This window comes from Borostomias antarcticus (genome assembly GCF_949987555.1).
Source record: "Borostomias antarcticus genome assembly, chromosome: 33".
Taxonomy (NCBI): Eukaryota; Metazoa; Chordata; class Actinopteri; order Stomiiformes; family Stomiidae; genus Borostomias; species Borostomias antarcticus.
The window spans coordinates 4,679,564-4,703,786 of record NC_140266.1 but is presented as its reverse complement, the minus strand read 5'-3'; the positions used below and the strand labels follow the sequence as shown (position 1 = coordinate 4,703,786).

The following is a 24,223-nucleotide window of genomic DNA, read 5'->3' as shown; positions in this document are numbered from 1 at the left end:
TATATCGCAGGTCAGCTGAGAGGGAGAGAGAATAAAAGCCAATTTATACTTCGTCGTACAACACTTTTGAAAGTGTCAACAGACAGAAATGACGTCACTGTCGACACTTGTGTCGGACAGGGGTGTCCTGCACCCACCAAACTTTCTAATGCTGCAGACGCCGTCACTTTCGGCGCACAGCTGTGATTGGATAGCTAGATAGAAGGCACAGCTGTGATTGGATAGCTAGATAGAAGGCACAGCTGTGATTGGATAACTAGATAGAAGGCACGTTCGTTAACATGGATCAATCAGCCACGCGTCTGCAAGTTACCATGGAGATGATCAGACACTTCGCTGAAGTATAGAAGTATAGAAGTATAGAAGTATAGCCCCCGGCCAGAGTACCACCTCGCCAACGGGGGCTTTCTGGGGGGATTTGGTTCACTGTAGTCTCTCTCATATCCAGATCTATCTCCACACTTGGTTTACGCTGTGCCAGCGCCGGAGACAGGTCTGGCTGGACATATTACCATTCTGCAATAGGGGGGAAAAAAACGTAGTGTTTCTTTAAACCAATCACAGTTGTCTTGGGCGGAGCCAGCCCCGGACGCATCGACGGTGCTCTTGCAAAATAGTCTGGATCGAATCTGATTGGTGCCGAGAGAATCTCTCGGCCTGAATCAGATTAATTTGCGTCGCCAGACTCGCCACTGATTGGTCAGTGTGACAACGAATGACGAGGTTTATTACCAAAACCTCCATCCGTTGAGTCGGACGAGGTTCCCCGGTACTTCCCCCGAAGACCCCGGTTCCTGCGGTGTGAGCACAGAGAGTACCCCCAAAGGTTCCTAGTTCCTGGGGAAAAGTACCGCGGTCTGGAAGCGCCTGTAGAGAGTAGGAACCGTTCCTGGTTTCCCAATTTAGCACTAGTTTGTATCCCAGGACCTGGAAGGATGGAGTGTTTTTAGCCTGCTGGTACCGTCACACATTCAAGAGCCAAAGCCGCTTCCTCTTCTACGTTGTTGAACCTTGAGATGTCAGCCATGGGCATTTTAAACTCATTCCTGTTGTGACACGTCTCACTACTATGACCTCTCCTCACTGCTGTGGATTCTCTGTCTCAGGGGTCTTGGTCTGGGCAGGTGTGAGATGAGACGACTAGCTGACCTGGGGAGGAGCTCTTATTTTCAATCCTCTCAGATAATGATGTATTTGCTTGAATCTGCCTGGAGTGTCACGTGGGTGGGGTTTGCATTTTTTGGAACATCCCATTGGTTCAGACATGAACAATTAAGCACAGATAAGTCACTGAAATGATTCCAAATAGCATTTCTTTCAACCCAGGTCTGAAGATGACAAAAAAAAGATCCTGTAAGTTTGTATGTTTGTCCTTTGAATGGAGGCGAGAGGCAGAATCTTGGCAGAATGATGGAAACTGCATTGGGCCAATCGGCATCGTGCTGCACCTTTGGGGGAGGGGCTAATTCTGTTGACCGGTCACATGACTCCCGTATCTTCTACACGGCAGCTCTCTCCTCCCCACAGTTCAAATGTAAACGCTGGTGTAGCTCTGGACGGCTGAAGTGATTCCCCCTCTGTTCACCATGTACCCCTCTGTTCACCATGTACCAGAGTCCCCGGGGAGGAATGGTTCATGTTCCGGGGAGGAATGGTTCATGTTCCGGGGAGGAATGGTTCATGTTCCGGGGAGGAATGGGGAGGAATGGTTAATAATGGGCTGAATCCAGAATGTGTAGTGAAAGAGATCTCAGCTCACAGAGGGAGGAGCCTGATAGCAATACAAGTCTGTCTGGACGCCATGACCGGAATCAAGATCAGATCAGGAATTATTCAGCTTTGTAATACAATGTTTTTTTCTACTCTGCTGTTTTTATCGAAGTCTTAAACAATTTGCTAGGTAATGGAGGAATACTGTATCGCTGTGTTTGATATTGAATCAGATGCAAAATTAATTTGTGAACTGTTAAAAGTTGGAACAATCTAATGACGATGAATGTCTTACTTTGAGAGGTAGGCCATGGCCATGCCACGCCCGTGCGCTCTGGAGGTTCGTCCTGTATTGTAAGAACACCTGTCATAAATGTAACGGTTGTTTGGGCTTGACCTGACAATAAATACTACAAAACTGAAATATGAAACTTGCACTGTGTCAGAAACCATTTTGGTCTTGAATGGCTAGATTCTCCAGGATGAGTCTCTAGGATGAGTCTCTAGGATGATTCTCTAGGATGAGTCTCTAGGATGATTCTCTAGGATGAGTCTCTAGGATGATTCTCCAGGATGAGTCTCTAGGATGAGTCTCTAGGATGATTCTCTAGGATGAGTCTCTAGGATGATTCTCTAGGATGAGTCTCTAGGATGATTCTCTAGGATGAGTCTCTAGGATGAGTCTCTAGGATGATTCTCCAGGATGAGTCCATGGAGAAGATGGTCCTGAGACCGGCAGACAGGCCTGCTGGAGAGCGTTAGTCCATCAGAGGATGGAGTCAACATCCCAGTACCTCTCCGCTGCATTCTGGAAAATAACAAAGCAATTTCCAAATCATCCACCAGGAGGTGCCCTTTTTCAGATTTAAAATGACAATATCCACCAACCTTCTTTATGAATGTACAAAACATGGCCGACGAGGCCCTGACCTTGGGAAGGATGGCAGGCGACTCAGACAAACTATTGGACTTATTGGCAACTGAACCGATTATGACGCCAACATTTGGTGTACATTAAACTTTGACGATTCTATTCCAAAATCCAAGGATAAAAACAAACTTCATTTTTTTACCAAACCTTGAAAATGTTTTCAAACCGAGCCGCCCATAGCCCAACCACCCATAGCCCAACCACATGAGTTCTATAGCTTTGAATGAAGGCCAGAGCAGAGCAGCTAAGTGTAAATAATAATATAATCCTCAGGATTAGAGGGTGAATACGGCTCTATTGAATAGGAGCTGGAAGACATGGAGGCTTTTCACTGCAGGACTGTCGGCCCACATCTGAGATGTGAAGTGGAGTGTGAACTGAACAGGATCAGTCCAGAATCATGAAGACAGGCGGACATTATGCATCTCCAACTCTCCAGAAGTGATAGATTTTTTTTTGTCACACAATAACTAGTCAAAAATACTTTTCCAAAGTCAAGTCTGAAATCAAACCTTATGTCAAGAGAGAGATAAGATAATGGATCTTATTTTCAACAGAGAAGGTACAGGCTGGCAAATCAACCTTTGCATGAAACAACTCACAAGTTGCAAGTTAGTCTGAATCCATATCATGTCTGAATCCATATCATGTCTGAATCCATATCATGTCTGAATCCATATCATGTCCATCATATTCTTCGATTTCACAGTTCTACTACTAAACCTCATCAAATTAGCCAATTGTCTAGAAACCTTTTATGCAACACATTTATTATGACAACATGTATTTAACAATGCGCTGCAAGTCCTTAACAAATAAACCAATAAATAAAAAAATAATAATGAAATTCATGTGTTCTCAAAAACACATCTGTGTCTCATACACACAACCATAGTTGAAGAATTCATTTATTAAGAAGACAACAGAGCAAACCGGATATTAAACATGGGGGCGACTCAGACAAGCCGCTCAGTTTGACTTCACGTTGATTCTTAGCTGCTGTACAACAGTAATGATGAAATACCATGAATGAACAGAACAGATCTGAGATTATTACTGAGTTGTTCTGGTTTCTCTCTGTCCTTCCAAACATGTTCTTTGGGTCACGTACAGCAGGAGACAGGGATAATACACAAACAAGCCTGGGTTCAACACCAGATGATGTTTTGAGTTTGTTGTTTTTTTACAAAAAAAATGTCTAAAAGGAAAATGGAGTATTTGATCCATGTTTGTAGACAACAGAAGCCAGTTAGTCTGAAGAGAAGAAGTATGTCTTGGTGATGTAATGTTAGTCATGCTAACTACGTAAGTGTTCTTTCCCTGGTACAAACGTACATGTGAGGACATGCATGAGCACATAACATTCAGCAAAAAAAACTCATCCTTTTGCTTGGCCTTGTGCTCCAAATATACAATAGTCTTGACACAACCTTTAACCCCAGTCATATAGTGGTCTATCAAAGACAACTGATTTTCTCTAGTCATTGTAATGTTCAGTTGTTTATTAAAATTATAAGCAAAACAAATGTTCCAAAGACTCTTAAAATGAATGTTCTGGTTTGGAGACGTTAGTATAACGGTGGTTCAACACCAACCAGCTGGTAATGATGAGCAAACATTCGTCCGGCTCGGCAGATTTCTCTTAATGTTCCTCTGTCCTGGCAACCGCTGTAAGACCTCCATCACTACCCTCCAACCGCCATAAGACCCCCCATCACTACCCTCCAACCCCCATCACTACCCTCCAACCCCCATCACTACCCTCCAACCCCCATCACTACCCTCCAACCGCCATAACACCCCCCATCACTACCCTCCAACCCCCATCACCACCCTCCAACCCCCATCACTACCCTCCAACCCCCATCACCACCCTCCAACCCCCATCACCACCCTCCAACCCCCATCACTACCCTCCAACCTCCATCACTACCCTCCAACCCCCATCACTACCCTCCAACCGCCATAACACCCCCCATCACTACCCTCCAACCCCCATCACTACCCTCCAACCCCCATCACTACCCTCCAACCCCAACCACTACCCTCCAACCCCCATAAGACCCCCCATCACTACCCTCCAACCCCCATCACTACCCTCCAACCCCCATAAGACCCCCCATCACTACCCTCCAACCCCCATCACTACCCTCCAACCGCCATAAGACCCCCATCACTACCCTCCAACCCCCATCACTACCCTCCAACCGCCATAACACCCCATCACTACCCTCCCACCCCCATCACTACCCTCCAACCGCCATAACACCCCATCACTACCCTCCAACCGCCATCACTACCCTCCCACCCCCATCACTACCCTCCAACCTCCATCACTACCCTCCAACCGCCATAAGACCCCCCATCACTACCCTCCAACCCCCATCACTACCCTCCAACCGCCATCACTACCCTCCAACCCCCATCACTACCCTCCAACCCCCATCACTACCCTCCAACCCCCATCACTACCCTCCAACCCCCATCACTACCCTCCAACCCCCATCACTACCCTCCAACCCCCATCACTACCCTCCAACCCCCATCACTACCCTCCAACCCCCATCACTACCCTCCAACCCCCATCACTACCCTCCAACCTCCATCACTACCCTCCAACCCCCATCACTACCCTCCAACCCCCATCACTACCCTCCAACCCCCATCACTACCCTCCAACCCCCATCACTACCCTCCAACCCCCATCACTACCCTCCAACCTCCATCACTACCCTCCAACCTCCATCACTACCCTCCAACCCCCATCACTACCCTCCAACCCCCATCACTACCCTCCAACCCCCATCACTACCCTCCAACCCCCATCACTACCCTCCAACCCCCATCACTACCCTCCAACCCCCATCACTACCCTCCAACCTCCATCACTACCCTCCAACCTCCATCACTACCCTCCAACCCCCATCACTACCCTCCAACCCCCATCACTACCCTCCAACCCCCATCACTACCCTCCAACCCCCATCACTACCCTCCAACCCCCATCACTACCCTCCAACCCCCATCACTACCCTCCAACCCCCATCACTACCCTCCAACCCCCATCACTACCCTCCAACCCCCATAAGACCCCCATCACTACCCTCCAACCCCCATCACTACCCTCCAACCCCCATCACCACCCTCCAACCCCCATCACTACCCTCCAACCCCCATCACTACCCTCCAACCCCCATAAGACCCCCATCACTACCCTCCAACCCCCATCACTACCCTCCAACCCCCATCACCACCCTCCAACCCCCATCACTACCCTCCAACCCCCATCACTACCCTCCAACCCCCATCACTACCCTCCAACCCCCATCACTACCCTCCAACCCCCATCACTATCCTCCAACCCCCATCACTACCCTCCAACCCCCATCACTACCCTCCAACCACCATCACTACCCTCCAACCCCCATCACTACCCTCCAACCCCCATCACTACCCTCCAACCCCCATCACTACCCTCCAACCCCCATCACTACCCTCCAACCCCCATCACTACCCTCCAACCCCCATCACTACCCTCCAACCCCCATCACTACCCTCCAACCCCCATAAGACCCCCATCACTACCCTCCAACACCCATCACTACCCTCCAACCCCCATCACTACCCTCCAACCCCCATCACTACCCTCCAACCCCCATCACTACCCTCCAACCCCCATCACTACCCTCCAACCCCCATCACTACCCTCCAACCCCCATCACTACCCTCCAACCCCCATAAGACCCCCATCACTACCCTCCAACCCCCATCACTACCCTCCAACCCCCATCACCACCCTCCAACCCCCATCACTACCCTCCAACCCCCATCACTACCCTCCAACCCCCATAAGACCCCCATCACTACCCTCCAACCCCCATCACTACCCTCCAACCCCCATCACCACCCTCCAACCCCCATCACTACCCTCCAACCCCCATCACTACCCTCCAACCCCCATCACTACCCTCCAACCCCCATCACTACCCTCCAACCCCCATCACTATCCTCCAACCCCCATCACTACCCTCCAACCCCCATCACTACCCTCCAACCACCATCACTACCCTCCAACCCCCATCACTACCCTCCAACCCCCATCACTACCCTCCAACCCCCATCACTACCCTCCAACCCCCATCACTACCCTCCAACCCCCATCACTACCCTCCAACCCCCATCACTACCCTCCAACCCCCATCACTACCCTCCAACCCCCATAAGACCCCCATCACTACCCTCCAACACCCATCACTACCCTCCAACCCCCATCACTACCCTCCAACCCCCATCACTACCCTCCAACCCCCATCACTACCCTCCAACCCCCATCACTACCCTCCAACCCCCATCACTACCCTCCAACCCCCATCACTACCCTCCAACCCCCATAAGACCCCCATCACTACCCTCCAACCCCCATCACTACCCTCCAACCCCCATCACTACCCTCCAACCCCCATCACTACCCTCCAACCACCATCACTACAACAGTCTTCAGTCTTCAATCCACCGAAAGAGTCCCTCCCCCTGTCTGAACCCCCTCTTCTCCAGGTCTGTTCAGCGTCTGTCTCAGCAGCTCAGCTATTGTCATTTCAAACCAATGAAAAAAAGTGCAATGGATCTCTTCCAAAAAACCACACACACACACACACACACACACAAACACACACACACACACACACACACACACACACACACACTCGAGTCTCTGTCACTTAGTCCCCGACGATTATTATCTTAGGAACAGCTCGCTGGAATTAGTCTGGGCCCACACTGCACATATCCCGGCCCCTCAGACCCCTGGGGTTAGGGTTGGGGTTGGGGTTGGGGTTAGGGGTCAGGGGTTAAGGTTAGGGTTGGGGTCTCAGCTGGGCAGCAGCCAGAGCAGGCCGTGCTCCAGGACGTCCCAGTGCTTCCAGAGGATGACGAGCAGCAGCGCCAGCAGGACGGTGGACGCCACGCGCGAGCGCGTCTTCATCAGCGGCGTGATGAAGTTGGCCAGCGTGGAGACGAACACCAGCAGCACGGCCATGAGGGCCAGGATGACGTTGATGAGCTTCCCCAGCAGCGCGCGCGCGTTGGCGTTGTCCACCCCCTCCAGCTGGACCACCTGCTGCTGCTGCTGCTGCAGCTCCAGCTTAGTGATGCGGGTCAGACACGACTCTACCGCCTCCTGCAGGCTCACCGGCGCACGCGCACGCACAGGCACACATGAACACACACACACACACACACACACACAGAGGCACACACACACAGGCACAAAAGCATTAGTGAATCAGAATCAGAATTCGTTTATTGACATTTGTACTATACATACATACATAGGACAGGACGGGACAGGACGGCTGATCCACCCAATCCACCTGCTCCACGCAGGCCTTGTCTCCAGACATGGTGACTGAGCGTCTGGCTCACCTGGATGTCTCTGGCTCACCTGGACGTCTGGCTCACCTGGATGTCTCTGGCTCACCTGGACGTCTGGCTCACCTGGATGTCTCTGGCTCACCTGGATGTCTCTGTCTCACCTGGATGTCTCTGGCTCACCTGGATGTCTCTGGCTCACCTGGACGTCTGGCTCACCTGGATGTCTCTGGCTCACCTGGATGTCTCTGTCTCACCTGGATGTCTCTGGCTCACCTGGATGTCTCTGTCTCACCTGGATGTCTCTGGCTCACCTGGATGTCTCTGGCTCACCTGAATGTCTCTGTCTCACCTGGACGTCTCTGGCTCACCTGGATGTCTCTGTCTCACCTGGATGTCTCTGGCCCTCTCGTAGGACTGGTAGGCCACCTTCTCCTCCATGCTGGCCAGCTCCTGCTTCAGGTTGGTCATCTCGTTCTGGTGCAGCTCCGTCAGGTCATTCAGCTGCTCCTCTAGTCGCTCGTACCTGTATTACACACACACACACACACACACACACACACACACACACACACACATACACACACACACACACACACACATACACACATACACACACGTCACATAGTCACTTAGATGAGCAGAAGGAATACAGAGGCTTAGAGGACATTTCCATTTCCTAGTGGTTCCTTGAAACCTCATCTGATGGTTTGAGGCTCGGTCTAATTCTTCTGGCGCCGGTAGCGTTACCTGTATCTCTCCTCCTGCAGGCACTGGGTCATGTAGGAGACTGTTACCTGTATCTCTCCTCCTGCAGGCACTGGGTCATGTAGGAGTAGTCGCTCTGCAGCTGGCTCTTCATGTCGTCGATGGCGTCCTCCATGTGTGCCTGGCTGGCCTTGATCTCCTGCAGTCCCTCCAGCAGCGCGTCCCAGGAGCTGTGGACATGGTGGTGGTGGTGGTGATGTCCGTCCAGCCGAGGGCTGCCCATGCCGGGCCCCAGCCCCGACATCCCGCCCCCTCCGCCAGCCCCGCCCGAGTTACTGGCGCCCGCCGACCCCGAGGTGGCGCTGGAGCACTCGTCGTCGCTGCCGTACTTGGGGCTGGACACCAGTGTGGCGCTGCCGCTCAGGGCGCGCGGGGGAGGAGTGTCGTCTGGGTGGCCCCCCACCCCGTCCTCCAGACTGTCCTTCAGGTGGGCGATGTTGTCGGCGCTGCCGAACTTATTGCGGATCAGACTGGCGAACTCCCGCGGCTTGGACACTACGGCGGTGTGGGTGAGCGCCGTCACCCCGCCCTTCACGCCCTCCACCACGCCGCCGCCGAAGCCACTGATGCCGGCTCGCACGTTGGCGCCGACGTCTTTCAGACCCTGCTGCATGTCCCGAAGGACGTCCTTGGGCTGCCGGGCCGGACCATTCTAGAACACAGCACACGGGCCGGATCAGACTACCTCAATCTTTTGATTTGATTCACTCCTTGTTGTTATGTGGTTTATATCTTGCTTTGTGTGTTGATTACTATTGTTTTTATTGTTTTCATGCTGTGCGTATATGTCAAAGCACTTTGAGCTGCAATGTTTGCATGAAAAATGCTATACAAATAAAGGTTATTATTATTATTATTATAGACATTGTGGCGTGAGACAGGAGACTAGGATCAAATGTATCCAAGGTTACAGAATGTACAAATTAAAATACTTATGGATGTTTACAAGTACCAACAACCACTTATCATTGAGCTTATAAGAGCTTTAAAACAGGCAGAGACCAATTCCCTTCGTTTTAAATCTTTTTTTTGAGTAGCCTTTAAAAAGATTTAAACTAAGGGAGTTGGTCTCTCGGCCTGGTACTGTACATGTCAATGTCCTACGTATATATTTGTACATCCTGGAACCTTGAACACATCTTATGTTTCCTTGTTGTTTTATGGTTGTTTTTATTGCTGTTTCTGTCTGAAATGCTGCTATTCTGTCCAGGTCTCCCTTGTAAATGAGATCACTGACCTCACTTGTTATGATAAAGGTTCAATAAAACAGTTAAGGATGATTGATCTGAGCGCCAGCAGGAAGGAAAGACCACTTTACAACTGACCTGAGCACAGTTGTGAGGAAAACTAAACACGTGTGTCGTGACCTCAGAGGTCGAGCGAAGCCGCACACACCTGTTCGATCTCCTTCAGCTTCTTGTGGTAGTGCTCGAGCTTCTTGTGCAGATGTGCGATGGTCTGGGCCGACTTCTGGTTCTTCTTCTCGAACACCTGTTTGATGCGCGACGCCTGCTGCTTGTCGGCGTTGTGCGCCAGCTTCAGGTACTCGGCCACGTTGTCGTCGCGCGCCTCCTGCTCCACGCGGATCTGCTCCGTGATCTTCAGGATCTTCTGCTGCAGGTGTTCCAGGGCCACGCGCGTCCTCTGGGGCTCTAACACGCCGGAGCATTCGGCCCCCGGGGCCACGGGCGCCACGCCGGCCCCGTCCACGCTGATGTTCCCGTCAGAGCCGCCATGGCTGGCGGAGGGGGGCGGGCAGAGCGTGGTCACCTCACTCTTATCCAGCTGGGTGGACACAGAGAGAGAGAGAGAGAGGTAGAAAGAAAGAGAGAGAGAGAGAGGGTGAGAGAGAGACAGATACAGAGGTAGAGAGAGAGGGTGAGACAGAGAGACAGGTAGAGAGAGAGACACAAGGTAGAGATAGAGATGGAGAAAGACAAGTAGAGAGAGAGACAGAAGTAAAGAGAGAGACAGATAGAGAGAAAGAGAGACAGAAAGAGGAATACCAATGATTGATGTGATGGTGGTCTTTTTTCATATTGATCCACTCACATATCATAACATCATCCATGCTTTTATAGAATTCAACTGCATTGAAAATATTTCCAGGACTTTTGAAGATGATGATGATGAAGATGATGATGATAATGATGATGACAACGCCGATGATGATGACAATCCGGTATGTGGCATCAGGTCAGCCTGTGTAAAGATGCCCATGTTATCCTATCATCCTCTTCAGGCCGTTTGTGTGGTCCATGATTCATACACACACACACGCACCCCCAACGTTGCACACACACACACACACACACACACACACACACACGCACGCACACAACTAACAAAAATAGGCCAGAGGCATAATCCCTTTAAATGGAGGACCCAAACAAGCAAGCGTGTGAGCTCAGGACGTCTGCAGGGCCGCCCCTCCCCCTGCGGCAGGGAGACCCTGCGGCCTCGTTGTTGACGGGCGGAGGGGGGTTTGTTTGTTTGTTGTGTTTAATCGTCACCCTCTGGTCGCTGGAGCAGAGATCACAACGTTGTCCCCAGAGCCAGCAGGCGGACAGAAGCCCGGTCCGACACGCCTCTCCTCTCCCAGCTGGGTTCTGACTCAGCCCAGCGGGTCACTGGATCAACTGCTGTCATTTCAGCATCGGAGAACCGCTATCACATCGGAGAACCGTTATCACATCGGAGAACCGTTCACATCTCACCGAACAGAAAAAGAGGATGTTTTTAGAAAGTGGGTCAGAACCACGTTATCTACCGCAGGGCTGTGGGCTGGATAATAATGACTGCAGTCACGGCCACCGCAGACAGACAGATATTCAGAGAGAGAGAGAGAGAGAGAGAGAGAGAGAGAGAGAGAGAGAGGCTGACTGACCGGTAAGGAGGAGAAAATAGGCGACAGTGTTCACCCTCCAGCTGGGGAATAAGCAGCAGCCTACAAAAACAACCCAGAGACACACAGCAATGGCCGATGCTCCAGCCCAGCGAGGGAGAGAGAGCAGGGAGAGAGAGAGAGCAGAGAGAGGGAGAGAGCAGAGAGAGGGAGAGAGCTGCGCTGAATCAGAGATGAGGAGGAGGACAGACGGCCAGGGGATGAAGAGAAGGAGAGACCCACACGTGTGGAGGAGACGGACGAGCACTGCGACACGGTGAAATGGGGGACGGGATTGGGCTGAAAACCAGCATGGATGATGGGATGAGCATGAGGAGAGATACCAGTGAGGCAAGAGATTAATTTGGGAACGTTACCATACTGTTTAATCCAGGATTGGCAGTGCCACTGCAGGTCTGTGTTCGAGGCCCATACTTCTTCTCCTCCTCCTCCTCCTCCTCCTCCGTCTCCTCCTCCTCCCCCCTCCCCCCTCTGCCCAGGGAGGACCCTCCTCCTCCTCCGAAGCCTCTGTCCTCCCCAATGTCTGTCACACGCTCACCGGAGCTTCATGCTCTGTTGTCGACAGCAAAGATGTCTGCAGCGACCTCCCTGTCCTCCTCCATCTCTCTCTCTCTCTCTCCCTTTGTGTATCTCCCTCTCTCTGCTCTCTCTCCCTTCGTGTATCTCCCTCTCTCTCTGTCGGCCGCTGCGTTTCTTATTCTTTAACCCACCTCCCCCCCCGTCTCTCTCTCTCTCTCTCTCTCTCTCGCTGTCTTTCTTCTCCGTCGGAGCGCGAAGGCGAGTCTCCCTGCTCTCTTCCGGCTGTGTGGGCGCAGGGACAGATGATGGAGGGAGGGAGGCGGGGGGGGGGGGGGGGGAGGGAGGCGGGGGGAGGAGGGGAGAAGGGAGGGGGGCGGGAGGAGGAGGGAGGGAGGAGGGGGGAGGAGGGGAGAAGGGAGGGGGGCGGGAGGAGGAGGGAGGGAGGAGGGGGGAGGAGGGGAGAAGGGAGGGGGGCGGGAGGAGGAGGAGGGGGGGGGGGAGGGAGGGGGGGGGGGAGGGAGGGAGGGGGGCAGGGGGAGGAGGGGGGGAGGGAGGGAGGCGGGGGGGGAGGAGGGAGGGAGGGAGGGGAGGAGGCAGCTGTGGAAGGAGAGGAAGAGGAGGGGGCGGGGCTTTAACGCACGCCTGCAGGTGGCTCAGTAGAAAGCAGAGCAGGGGGAGGGAGTGAGCGTGGTGGAACAGCAGGCATGTCAGACCCCATTATGGCTCTTCCTCCCTTCCTCCCTGAATACACCCCCCCCCCCACGCATGTCTGTCCTCCAACATAGATTATATTTTAAGATACAAAGTAAGCTAAAATTTTATACAAAGTTGTCTGGTTTTATTACATTTGTTTTTAGTTAGTTAGCTAGTTAAAAAAAATAAAAAAAAGAAGAAGAAAAAAGTTACGCTTTACCTCAGAGATGCTTAACCGTCCATCTAGCTGTAGCTTTAACGTTAGCTGACGTTAGCTATTCAGCTAGGCTCGGCTATGGCAGAGATGATGAGGACTACTGCCTCATATCTTATTATGTTAAGAGTAAACGGCTTTAAAGATGTGCCATTCTGAGGGAAAGAGGGAAAACACATATAATTCAGTCCAGCTCGCAGGGAAATTGGCGGTTATCTCGGTGTTTGAGCTAGTTGAGCTAGTTGAGCTAGCCAGGGTCAGTTTACCTTCACACACTCTTTCTAGGATAACACTGAGGTACATTTTTATTGTCACCTTCCTGCCATTCAACAAAAATATAGCACTAATCGTTAGGGGGTCTAGAACATTAAATTAGATACGATTTTTCTTACTTCAACTGTCACTTAGTGAGCAGAGCGCGTCACGCCAAATGCACTTTTCTCAGGTTCTCAGCTTTTAGACGATATACGGTATTTTACAACATTGCCACCCAGTGGATATAATCGGCACTGCACACTCTATTCAAAAAAGGATATTATAGATGCCGTCTATAATATAGACTCTACTGTATAATATAGACTCTACTGTATAATATACTCTACTGTATAATATAGACTCTACTGTGTGATGCAACAGATTCATATAAAACATCCAACTCCACATGCAGACACACTTTGGTTATGAGCACACAAAAAAACAAAATAATTCTCAAAGATAATACGTCTTTATTTCCACTAACTTTACAAATTAATTTCAACAATTCCACAAGGCTGATCTCACAATAAATATAAATCTTCTCTGAACATAAAAACAATAGTAGGACCTGTGCACTAACATCTGGAAGGACGAGCATCATCGGGGGTAATTAATGCTGCTGATGGATTTGCTGATCTTTGTATTGGGAGCTTAGTTTAGTTGGAAGGACCCCATTGAAATGACCCCTAGCAGCAGGATTGGGTCATTGTATACATACACGTTTATCTAATTGCACTTTACGTCAAATAAAATATATTTTATCAGAATACTTGGCTGGAGCTTATCAAAAATGCTGTGAGTTTGTTTTTAGAAGCACAATGGCTTGGGATGATTTTCCTGTAGTTTCAGACACCTTGCAGCACTTGACTCATTTAATTCCTTAGCAATATTTAAATGTGCAATTCTGCAAGGAAGTTTTATAATGATACCTGAATGTAATAACCTCTAAAGAAACATCTGCTCTCAATGTAATAACTTCTAAAGAAACATCTGTTGTAGGGTCGCTGTATTCTCTTAAGGAAAACTTGATTGTACAGTTTAAGTTTTCTGATGTCCTTAATTCTAACTTAAAACACACGTCCACATCCTAAAAGAGCACTTGTGAAAGTCCTCAGAGACAAGTCCTCAGAGACAAGTCCTCAGAGACTATTCAAAAGCACATCACAGCGAAGGTCTTGTCAGGGTGGAAGGGGACACAGTGAGATCGCCATCATTATAAAGTATCACTATAAAGTATCATTTACCAAAAAAAATTCGAGCAGTTTCCTTTGAGTACACGTTGAGATACACAAGACTTCAAAATTCATATCAACATAAAAAGACAAACTTTGGAAAATAAGTGCTGATTAAACAAAATGACAATAACATGAGTCCTCGCCCTTGAATATTACATTAAAAAAACATCAATGAATATTGGACTCAAAAGTCCATGGAACTACGGAGAGAGCCTACCATTCCTCAGCTGTTTTTATTTTATTATATATTTTTATGTAGTTGTTGACACAGCATTGTGTCATAACCATTACCAAACCACCCCTTCAAGTGAGACAACATTACAGTCAAGAGTAATGCTTCCGCTAAGATACAGTAGTTGATTTATTAGTAATGTGGTCTCATCCTGATGAGGTCACCAGCAGGGTTCCCTGTAAGGGCCGTCGTGATTGGTCCATCTCAGTGCTGTGGAACGTACTGGAACATCGGTGTCCAGACCGTCCAGTGGACATTTCAACCCCCCGGGGGAGCGCTGGTTCTCAGGGAGAGCGAGACGACCTCCACTGATGTGACTGAGATCTGAATGGTTGAATATACCTTTCATACCACCAGGGGGAGCCAGTCCCCCTTAGGATACAATACAGTACTCTGATAAACCATACATGAGACATGAGCAAGAGCCAGGTACAGGATGAGCAGAGCTTCCTCCTTTTCCCCATTGTTTTTGAGTTATGTACAAGGGCTTCTGACCACGCCCCAAGATCACTGTCCGGATTTCCTTGGCGTGTCCACTGCTCTCCTCTTCGCAGCGTAGAAATCTATAAGGAAGAACATAGGTTAGCACTGGAGAACATAGGTTAGCACTGGAGAACATAGGTTAGCACTAGAGAACATAGGTTAGCACTAGAGAACATAGGTTAGCACTGGAGAACATCTTAAAACTTTACAAACCACACAGCTACACCCCCAACCCCATCTGATCAGGCCCCCGGGTAAACATGTCCAACAGGCCGCCGTCATACCTGTGATGTTGCTCTGTTTCCTCTTCAGCTTGTTCTCTTCTTCCTTCCTGGGCGTCTTCTCCAGGTTCCGGGCGAGGACGGGTCCGTTCCTCTCAGGGGTGCGAGGGATGTTCTCCTTCCCGCTGGGCGATGGCCCCGCCCTGACCACCGGCCCCGCCCTGACCACCCCCTTCCTCTGTCCCTCCCGCTGGTTCAGACCCACCCTGCAGGGTCGGCAGAGGAGGGGCACCTTGGCGCCTGGAATCCTCTCCCACTGGAAGTCGCCTCCCTTCAGAGGCGTCTCCGACAGGAAGTCGAAGCCCCAGCGCCGCGTGGCGTCCGCCAGGTCTTGGCTCAGCGCGTTCTGGTACTCCTGCTGCAGCTGCTCACGGTCCACCGGGCCGAACAGACAGCGCCTCACAGGCCCGTTTCCCAGGGAGACCAGGATGCGCTCGTAAGATGCCGTGACCCAACACTGAGGAGAACAAGAACAGAGAGGAACCCAACGTTAGGAGAACATCAGAGCAGAGAGGAACCCACGGTTAGGAGAACTCAAGAGCAGAGAGGAACCCACGGTTAGGAGAACATCAGAGCAGAGAGGAACCCATGGTTAGACACTGAGGAGAACCCAAGAGCACAGAGGAACCCATGGTTAGGAGAACTCAAGAACAGAGAGGAACCCACGGTTAGACACTGAGGAGAACAAGAACAGAGAGGAACCCATGGTTAGGAGAACCCAAGAGCAGAGAGGAACCCACGGTTAGGAGAACATCAGAGCAGAGAGGAACCCATGGTTAGACACTGAGGAGAACCCAAGAGCACAGAGGAACCCATGGTTAGGAGAACTCAAGAACAGAGAGGAACCCACGGTTAGACACTGAGGAGAACAAGAACAGAGAGGAACCCATGGTTAGGAGAACCCAAGAGCAGAGAGGAACCCACGGTTAGGAGAACATCAGAGCAGAGAGGAACCCACGGTTAGGAGAACATCAGAGCAGAGAGGAACCCACGGTTAGGAGATCAGAGCAGAGAGGAACCCACGGTTAGACACTGAGGAGAACCCAAGAGCAGAGAGGAACCCACGGTTAGGAGAACCCAAGAGCAGAGAGGAACCCACGGTTAGACCAGCAAGTACACAACTATGGTCCAACATTACATTAGACAAGCTGTCTTCACTCAAAGAACATGTTCACAAATTAAATTATGCAATCAACACTTGTGATTAGATAGTCTCAGCATACTGTATATTATATATGAATATGAGATAATACTCACATAAAATATGACAAAATGTTATATTCAACATGTTATATTTAGCAATCAAGAGGGAGGCTACAATACAATGACACAATATGAGACAAAATGAAGCCATCCAAACATACCTGACAAAAATCAGGCTAAAGGAATAACTACAGCATCTCTCGTCATTTGAAACAAGACCACCAGTCAAGACTCACCATTTCTGCCGTCTTTCCAGTATATAATAAGTTATAATAAGTTCTTAGTCACTTGGTCAGAGCTCAGTAGGAGCTTGGAGGAACTGAGCGAGACTGGGAAGGATGAACTTCTATTTAAGCCAGACAGCATCAGCTGTGACTCATCTGTTCTTTGCTATAACAGATACATGCCTGGGCAAACCTCCCCGGACATGTACAGACCTGTCCTGGGATAGAGGAAGCTGGAGTTCAGAACCAAACCACAAGGCGGCAGTGCTGAGCCATTGTGCGGTTTTGTACTGTAGTATTATATATATAGTATATATACTATATACTATTTTGTACTGTAGTATCAGGTTCACAAGGTGGACTAACTTCATAGCCTCAATTCCCTAAACTAAGCTATAGAGAACATTCTAAAGTTTTAGCCTATCCCATGTGCCCTAGGGGCAGGATGGGGGTTCACTTCCGAGACAATTAAGAGGGAGAATAGACAGTATAAACTATTAAAGTGTAGCCTACAGTAAAATAATAAATAATTTAATTTATAAAGCACTTTTCATTGTGAAACAATCTCAAAGTGCTGAGGTAGAAACTGAAGGCAAGGCTATGAGCAATAGTTGAGAGGAACTTGACTCATCCTTCTCCCGGTGAGAGGAGGAGGGTGGAGAAACGGGGCGGGCCGCCGGGCGGAGCGGGGCGGGGCAGATTCAAGCGGACCGGCGGGAGAAGGACCGGGACTTGCCCGGTGAATCAGAAACTCGTGTGTGGGAAATTCAAACTGGCTAAACTTCCCCTCGACTAGACAGTGAGCCAGACAGATGTAGTCTACAACCAGACCTACCACTCCTTTATCCAGATTATCCAACACTGGTGTAAAAACGGAACAATTTCAATATCCGTTATAGCCTAGTAGGGCTATTTATTCAGTCACAAGACTACACTACTACACTACACACAACAGCCTAGTCTACTACACAACAGTGGGGGAAATATAGGCTAAATAAGTAGACATAAAGTAGACAAATAAAGGCTACAATCTCTAGTAGCCTAGCCTACACATTTCAGAATAACGGTGGCCTATTTCAGATTACAACTGTGTCCTTGTATTACAGGCTAAACTATAAGTAGCCTAGACTACGCCTACATTTTTCCCAGATGTTTCAAAACATACTTCATAATTTTCACTTACATGTCTTCGATCCATATGCTATGCAATTGCGCCCTCTTGTGGTGTCGAGGTAAAACGGACAGGTCACAAGCGAAGCAGGAATATGAATGGTTGCATCATGGTTGTTAGAGGAATTAGTGTTATAGATGCATCTCTGAATGAATGAGGGCCTGTTAGCAAAGCTGCCAAAATATTGCATTTCTTCCAAGTATTTTTTTTTTATTGAACCCTTTTGGACAGCATTTTGATAATTATGTTAGAAATTTTGACCTAGAGAAATACTGACCATCGCATGACAAACAAACAATGCCAGGGACTTTCTAGAGACAGTTTTTAATTCAGATAACATTACAAATAGTACAAATATCAAGGAAACTAAACAGTGGAAACCTGTAGTCAAAATTGTGTAGGCTATTAATCACTTCACCGTCTTCTCTCCCCAAAGTAACAGGGTGATACTTTTCTCATTGACAAACCAAAAAGGAGCAGGAAGAATGAAGTCCCAGATCAATTAGAAAACAAGACGCATACAAGATAACTGAAATGGACATGTGATCTGTTCCATCCTCTCCACACACACGCATCCTGCTGAGCTAGTAGCAATGATGATTGAGAACTAGACACCCTAACAGAGCGCCTGAACAACATGGTACATTCATAGACATGGAGACTAAGAGCTTTGAGAGGCGACTGGTAGTTGAGTGGAATGCAGCTGAGACTGTTTCAGCACCGGCAGGACGAACGAGACATGGGAGTGGAGCATCAACACACACTTATTCACTACATACAGAGGAATAATACGTTGAATGTCACAGAGAAGCAAAAAGAAAGAATCCGCTAAAATATTTGTTTAAAAAAAAGGGGGAGAGGAAAAAAAATCCAACAACTGAAGAAAAGACCGATCGGTCGGTCGGCCTTTTTGTTTTTAGTCCATCACATGAAACGACTCGAGAGGGACGACCACTGTTTCATCTGCGCCTTCCAACATGGCCGCCGTACTTCCTCTCACTTCCTCTCATTGGACCTGGAGCGACTGAGAAAGACAGGAGACATGTTGAGCGGACCAATCACAAGCAAGACTCCACCTGAGTATCCAGGAACTCTGCATGAAGCGGTTTCATTCATGTCATAGAATATTACAGACATTACTAGAGAGAAGAGTCCAGAATTCAAGAGATCTTTGACAGCCTGGCAACACATCCCTGAATCGTTAATATTGTAATATCAATCCTCTGCTCTCTTACCTCCTGGATCTAGAGAAGGACCTAGAGGGCTTGTGGTTCCTGTCTCTGGACAAGGATCTCTCCCTCCTCCTGTCTCTGGATTGAGACCTGCAGATACACAAAGTGTTGCACGATTACCTGCAGCCATTTATTCAACTTTCACATCTTCAGCTTCACTCTGAACTAGTGGAACTTTCACAGGAAGTCGGCTCTCCTCTCACAGGAAGTCCGCTCTCCTCTCACCTGCTACGACTGCGGCTAAGGCTCCTCCTCCGTGGGGATCTGAGGAGGGGAAGAGCAACAGAAGAGCGTCAGAAAGACCGCAGGATGAGCTGGAGATCCACTGATACACCCCTATCTCCTGACCTCCCACCCACTTAAGACAGCCCCTCAGTGGGCAGCTGGTTGTCAGGCTACTCTACCAGAATGGGACACTGTGGGGGGCGTTTGATATGAAATTCAGACGATCTCCTTCCTTAATGTTATGGTTAGGAAACACTGCCTGCGGAGTGAATGGCCAGATGTTGTGATCAGAAGGCTGTGACAGGATTATTACTCTGTCAGATCTATGGTGAGGGGACGTTAATGCAGATATATCAAAGCTACCCATGGAGAACATCCGCTGAGCACATATTGGAGGGGGTCACTGGAGGGACTTAACCTTTCCAAACGAGGGCACTGATTGGAATAGCTCCTTAAGTGTGTTTAGAGACCTTCACTATTACGTTCAGACCCCCCAAGACAAACCGTGAAATCTATCATTCCACATTCCTGACTGTGTTGGTCCTAGAGACTGGGCGTTGAGCCTTTCCCCTTTGAAACAATGAATTACAGTACATTTGTGAGATAAACAACCCTGTGAGATTCAGATAAAGACAACCTTTGCTTAACCAGCTGTCTCTCCACTTTCAAAACTGTAATCAGCAGTGTACTGTATGAAGCAGGAAAAACTTACTAGTCTTTTGGTTTTCAACAAGCTAGATATGACGAAGGGGAGGCAGACTGGCGGCCGGGGAGGCAGAATTGGCTGAATAGGACTGGCCAGATGCTGCGAGGTGATTAGTTGGCAGGCGGATGGGGGTTTTTCTGGCGTTTTTCCTGCTTTTATTGGTTAGCCGAGGGCTGCTGCTGGTAGGTTGTAGTGTAGACATTTGGGAGCGTAAAACGCTGATTGGTCAGGAATGTGAGGTGGGCCGCTGACGATTGGGTTAAGGTTGGAGGAGGAGGAGGCTGAGAACGGCATGCTCAGGAACCAATGGGCTGGTGCAACCTGACGACTGGCCATGCCTGGGTCATGTGACACGACACCAGCCAAGCTGATTGGGGCACGCTGGTCAGCGGTCACATGATGCTGAAAGAGGACTAGTTGACTGACTCAGAGGGTGGAGAAGAGGCATGGTGGTGACTCTGCAACGGGGGTCATTTATATTAATATAGATGGTAAATAAAAAGGCAACCTCAAATTTAAACAAAAAACTGTCATCACAACCACTCTAGCATCATCAACCCCCCTCCCCCCAAACACTCTTCTCATACTAAGAGGTACTGCTTTGACAAGTACAAGTAACCTACTTCAAAACAGCTAGTTGTGATTTTGACACTTTGCTAAAGCCTCAAATGGTCTTGGAAGCGCACATGAGATTGAACACTTCCAAAATGCATTTGGCGCATCAGGCAACAGTGAACGGCTTGCAAGCCAAATTTGTAGAAACGTAGCAACAGCCAGTCCTTAATTTGGCATACAAAACAGTAACATTCCTCAATTATTCAATTCTACCAACCCCTGTGGATGTACAGTTCAATAAAACTTATATTAGAATGATCAACAATGGTAATGAAAATGATAACATGCCTCAGCAACACAACACAGTCTGGACTGTAGATTACCATGGAAACAGGGGTTGCCAAACAGTCAGTGCTAGACTACCAACAAATGGCATAAACAAATACAGGAGACGCAGTTTAGAGGGAAACAGAATCTAAAAGAATCTAAAAGAGTTAGTTATAAACTAGGAAATGGAGTAGAAAGATATTAGTGGTCTCTGTTGGAATCATACAGTGGTCTGTGTGGGTCGGTGTGGGGGAGGGGTTACCTGCGCCTGGCGGCGGGGCTGCGTCGCCTGTCGTCCCGAGGGCGCCGGCTCCACGAAGGGGGAGGACCCCGATTGCGGGTGCGCTTCTCCCCATTGGACAGCTCGACTCGCACACGGCAACCACACAGGGTCCTGTGCACGACGACAAGAAAAACAAAAGCAACAAAACTTCGGTTTAGTAAAGCAAACCAAAGTGGGCTGACATACTGGAGCCATGTCTCAACTACCGATGGGAAATATACTACAGCATGCTACAAAGAGACACAAGTCCCAAATGAGCCCCATCAGGTTATGTAACTGGTCTAACTGGTGAAACTGGTTCTGTACCATAATACTCACCTTCCATCAAGCTCTCTCACTGCGTCGGTGGCGTCTCTGGGATCTTCAAACTCTACAAAAGCGAAGCCTGGGGGGTTCCTGGCCACCCAGACACTGCGGAGGGGCCCATAGTAGCCGAACGACCTCTCCAGCTCCGTCTTGTTACCGTTGTTCCCCAGGTTCCCTACGTAGACCTTACAGTCTAGAGGACAGTCTCTGTGCATGGCTGGGTCTGGAAGGGAATACACAACGCTCGGGAATTTTAAGTCTTGCTCCGTTAAAGATTATTTCTTAAGAGAAAAAAGTGACAAAACTATGCTTGAAAGATTACCCCAAATAGACAATGTTAAAATGCAGGCAACCCTCAGATTACACCCATAGCTGGAATGATAGTGATCAGCTGCACAGATGCTGAGGACCCAGAAAAGCTACTTCAAGCAGTTCTGGGATCAGCAATTCATGGTTTTTGTTTCTTGTGCTGATATTTTAGGGCCTCAGAGGGCACACAGTGACTCACATGCAAGTATGAAAACTAGAATGAAAGTATGAAATTACCTCCCATCTCAACTGGTCTCAATTTTCAAAACAAAACCTGATACTCCGCCTTCGTGACCGAGCAACTGAAAGAAGGATTTAGATTTTCATGTCGTACACATTTTCCACACGCATCACACAACAGTACAATTCAAATATGTTGATAACATACAAGTAAACGATTTCATACATATAGAGCCTTGGTCACCTACACATAGAAAGCCACATTGAAACAGCCAGCCAGTACAACAAGCAAGAGGTTTTGGGACCATTCTGGCAGACTTTGGGGTAACGTTAGGCGTCAATGGGCCAGACCAGATGAATGGGCCAGACCAGATGAATGGAGCCAGACCAGATGAATGGAGCCAGACCAGATGAATGGCTCAGACTCAAGCAGGGTTATGGTGTGGATGCATGCATAGCACATGGAAATGCATTGCAGGAATTCTTCTCATGTCCATGATGGGGTGACTAGCTACCCAACTGGTTCTATTACATTGTGCCTGATGCTCAAAGGTCAGCAGTTGGTCTGTGCACCCAAGAGTTAATCAATGAAAAAGACAGTATTGGACAAGTAAATGTAATCATCCACACTGGCTTTGTTTCTTCACTAAGGTTATTCTTAATGGGGGCAGAGGGAGAGGGTCTGGTGAGAGCAAGCTTGCACACTCATATTCATGTTTAGCCGTCCATTTTAAAATGTGCAGCCATGCACAGCTGTTCTCACTCATCAAAACACGTTCAGTACGCAGAACATGCAAAGTGCAGTATTAGAAAGCTAGGAACTGATTCAGAAAATGAAAATGGCTGTCGTCTAAATCAGTAGCCTGGCTAGCTAATGAAGCCAGCACCAGCAAAGCTATAATGTTAGCTGAATATTCAAATAACAATCAAATACATGTCGACTAAACAACAAGAAAGCAAGTTATATAGACAACAGTTATGTCATAATTTCAATCTAAATCGTAAATTACCGTTTTGTCTGTCCAGAAAACCGACACCGCTACTGCAGGTATCGTTTGTCCTTCCCCGAACCCCGAAGCTTAAAATGGCGTGCCCTCAAAGGGGCGTGTCCTAAACGTCCTACGTAGCTACGTTCCCTGGTTGTGATTGGTTCCTGGTGTAATGGCGTGCCCTCAAAGAGGCGTGACCTCAAAGGGGCGTGCTACGTGCTACGTAGCTACGTTCCCTGGTTGTGATTGGTTCCTGGTGTAATGCGTGCCCTCAAAGAGGCGTGCCCTCAAAGAGGCGTCCTAAACGTCCTACGTAACTACGTTCCCTGGTTGTGATTGGTTCCTGGTGTAATGGCGTGCCCTCAAAGAGGCGTGCCCTCAAAGAGGCGTCCTAAACGTCCTACGTAACTACGTTCCCTGGTTGTGATTGGTTCCTGGTGTAATGGCGTGCCCTCAAAGAGGCGTGCCCTCAAAGAGGCGTCCTAAACGTCCTACGTAACTACGTTCCCTGGTTGTGATTGGTTCCTGGTGTAATGGCGTGCCCTCAAAGAGGCGTGCCCTCAAAGGGGCGTGCTAAACGTGCTACGTGGCTACGTTCCCTGGTTGTGATTGGTTCCTGGTGTAATGGCGTGCCCTCAAAGAGGCGTGCCCTCAAAGAGGCGTCCTAAACGTCCTACGTAACTACGTTCCCTGGTTGTGATTGGTTCCTGGTGTAATGGCGTGCCCTCAAAGAGGCGTGCCCTCAAAGAGGCGTCCTAAACGTGCTACGTAACTACGTTCCCTGGTTGTGATTGGTTCCTGGTGTAATGGCGTGCCCTCAAAGTGGCGTGCCCTCAAAGGGGCGTGCTAAACGTTCTACGTAGCTACGTTCCCTGGTTGTGATTGGTTCCTGGTGTAATGGCGTGCCCTCAAAGAGGCGT

The 24,223-nt window shown here is 49.1% G+C and overlaps 3 protein-coding genes across 4 annotated transcripts; all 3 read right to left on the bottom strand.

Moving 5' to 3' along the window:
• Positions 1–7,508: 7,508 nt before the first annotated feature.
• On the bottom strand, positions 7,509–15,178 carry tmcc2 (transmembrane and coiled-coil domain family 2; the record flags this gene model as incomplete). Its single annotated transcript, XM_084460752.1, has 5 exons — positions 7,509–7,817; positions 8,399–8,534; positions 8,806–9,428; positions 10,172–10,561; positions 15,053–15,178. 5 exons carry the CDS (start codon positions 15,176–15,178, stop codon positions 7,509–7,511), a joined length of 1,584 nt encoding a protein of 527 aa, XP_084316878.1.
• cdkn1a (cyclin dependent kinase inhibitor 1A) lies at positions 13,853–17,110 on the bottom strand. Its single transcript, XM_084460812.1, has 3 exons — positions 17,033–17,110; positions 15,597–16,050; positions 13,853–15,392 (listed from the first exon to the last, which is right to left on the bottom strand). Exons 1-3 carry the CDS (start codon positions 17,033–17,035, stop codon positions 15,337–15,339), a joined length of 513 nt encoding a protein of 170 aa, XP_084316938.1. The 5' UTR covers positions 17,036–17,110; the 3' UTR covers positions 13,853–15,336.
• Positions 17,111–18,512: 1,402 nt separating this feature from the next.
• srsf3b (serine and arginine rich splicing factor 3b) lies at positions 18,513–23,382 on the bottom strand. 2 transcript variants are annotated; one of them, XM_084460621.1, is made up of 7 exons: positions 23,325–23,382; positions 22,372–22,436; positions 21,838–22,048; positions 21,499–21,630; positions 19,649–19,687; positions 19,427–19,513; positions 18,513–19,215 (listed from the first exon to the last, which is right to left on the bottom strand). In XM_084460621.1, exons 2-7 carry the CDS (start codon positions 22,376–22,378, stop codon positions 19,188–19,190), a joined length of 504 nt encoding a protein of 167 aa, XP_084316747.1. In that variant the 5' UTR covers positions 22,379–22,436; positions 23,325–23,382; the 3' UTR covers positions 18,513–19,187. The 2 variants fall into 2 exon arrangements, 1 of the variants encoding a protein (XP_084316747.1); XR_014631134.1 differs by lacking the exon at positions 18,513–19,215 and having other exon boundaries at positions 19,649–20,812.
• Between the last annotated feature and the right edge of the window lie 841 nt (positions 23,383–24,223).